The sequence below is a fragment of the Ciona intestinalis genome, chromosome 10, assembly GCF_000224145.3.
Source record: "Ciona intestinalis chromosome 10, KH, whole genome shotgun sequence".
In the NCBI taxonomy this organism is placed as follows: Eukaryota; Metazoa; Chordata; class Ascidiacea; order Phlebobranchia; family Cionidae; genus Ciona; species Ciona intestinalis.
The window spans coordinates 467,211-469,314 of record NC_020175.2 but is presented as its reverse complement, the minus strand read 5'-3'; the positions used below and the strand labels follow the sequence as shown (position 1 = coordinate 469,314).

The following is a 2,104-nucleotide window of genomic DNA, read 5'->3' as shown; positions in this document are numbered from 1 at the left end:
CTTACCGTACTATACGTAGTTTCATTGGTAACTATATATTATTCTCTCAGTCGACAATATAGACAACCAATAAATGATCACTGGGTTGGAGTCGCAATTATTGGTTTAAATCTTGTGTGTAATACTTAAATGCATAAATATATGCTGCTATACATGTACGCAATAAACTGGACGTATACCGTATATGTATCGGTGTATTGTGCATAATAACCGCCTACAAAAATAGCAATGCATTCACGTAACCGCCTGCGGGTCTATACATCACATACCCGAAGTAACTATATGTTTTAAATTTTCAGTGGTTTGCTTCCACCCGGTTTAAATGCAATAATGGGACCAACAGGAAGCGGGAAAACATCGTAAGTTCAAAGTTCAAATCGTACAACTACTCGCGCCGGCGAAATTATCCTATGACGTTTATTAGGTCGGAACTAAAGTCGAATTTTATAACTGGATAGTGCTTTTTACTGACCTAAATAATCTATGACGTCACGGTTCATTTCTCCTGCAAATACAAGTGACGTTAGTTTTAACCGCAACGTTCAGAAGGAAAAAAAATTGCGGATTCAATTCAGTATGGACTTTTTGTACATAATTGATGAAATATGACTAAAGTTTCAATACATTGCTATATTGGTTGGTACAAAAGTTAAATGATATAAAAATACTATGGGCTATTGACGAAATATGGATTGATGTAGAAATATACAAATTGCATCGTTGTGACATTGTTTAGCTATATTTACGTTTATTGAATGATATGTGTTTAATGTATAAGTGGTTCGTGACGTTTTGTTCATATAGTAGGGTGGGGGAAGATGGGACACCTTTAACACATAATTTCCAAATAGCCTGATCGTGTTTTAAACAATTAACAACGGTCCGTGGAAGTCGTAAGGATACGGTTTCATAATTCTTTGGATGTTCTTTGTTTACTACCAAATGGAAAAAGAAAACAAAATAAAAAGGTGTCCCATCTTCCCCCATCCTACTATATATCATCTGATTTTTACCATCAGATCGAAAGTCTGGTTGAATTATGAAGTATCACTACATACTAGTACCACATAGGCTTTAAGTTAAGGCGTCAATTTATGTCCAAGCGTTTATCGTCAACACTAATGCATTCAAAGTATTATACACTTTATTCCAGCTTACTTGATGTATTGGCGCAAAGAAAAGACCCGAAAGGTCTGAAAGAAGGAATTGTTTTAATAAACGGAGAGCGGCCTCCAGTGGATTTCCGACTGATGAGCGGCTACGTAGTTCAGGTTAGTGTTTGAATAAATAAACTTAACTTATTTATCCTCCTGTGGCGTGATGTCTTGTTCAAGGACACACAGGTCAACAAAGGCAGCAGATCTGGAGACGCGCTCACCACTTTGCAACGATGACGACCAATTCTCATTATTTCGTCACAGCAGTCTTTGTGTACCATTGTAATGTTTGACTTGTTAAAATAAAGTAACACTGCCGCTTGTGACGTAATAATGACGTCATGATTTACCAGGATGACGTTGTCATGGGAACGCTGACGGTTCGTGAAAATCTCGCGTTTTCAGCCAACTTGAGACTTTCGACCAAGAAATTTGATGCGAAAGCTCGGAAACTAAAGGTTGATGACGTCATAGAACAATTAGGTCTTCAAGCCTGCGCCGATACACCGGTGAGTTCAAAGCTATTTAAGTTTAAACTTGATTGTCAGAATGCAAATCTTCGTTGTCTTGTTAGAAAGTTAATGGCTTAAACACCCGCGTTTTTAAATTGACCCTCTTTGCCTTTTATTCATAACATGTTTTAACGACTATTGTTTTGCTGTTGATCTCATCATTGCTCCAATAATGTTATCTTCACTATCAAGATAATTAAAAAATATATTCTGTTATTTATAATACCAGGCATACTTTTCACAATCTTTCAACAGAACATCTGACATAAACGTAGTCCATTTTCGACGTTTTGTTTCGTCTGACTTGAAAGCCTTGCTATATAAAATTTATGCTTCGTTATAAAGGTGGGAAACGAGTTTGTGCGCGGAGTGAGCGGAGGAGAAAGAAAGAGAGTAAACATCGGGATGGAAATGATCCTTGATCCTTCTGGTCTC

General features: G+C 37.0%; 1 protein-coding gene across 1 annotated transcript in view; it reads left to right on the top strand.

Annotated features, from left to right (window-relative positions):
- Nucleotides 1-289: 289 nt before the first annotated feature.
- LOC100187038 (ATP-binding cassette sub-family G member 2-like) overlaps nucleotides 290-2,104 on the top strand; it is an 8,053-nt gene continuing 6,238 nt past the window's right edge. The window contains exon 1 of the mRNA XM_018813699.2: nucleotides 290-359. Within this exon, the coding sequence (XP_018669244.1) occupies nucleotides 331-359 (29 nt within the window). The 5' untranslated portion in view covers nucleotides 290-330. The remainder of the gene's footprint in view (nucleotides 360-2,104) is intronic.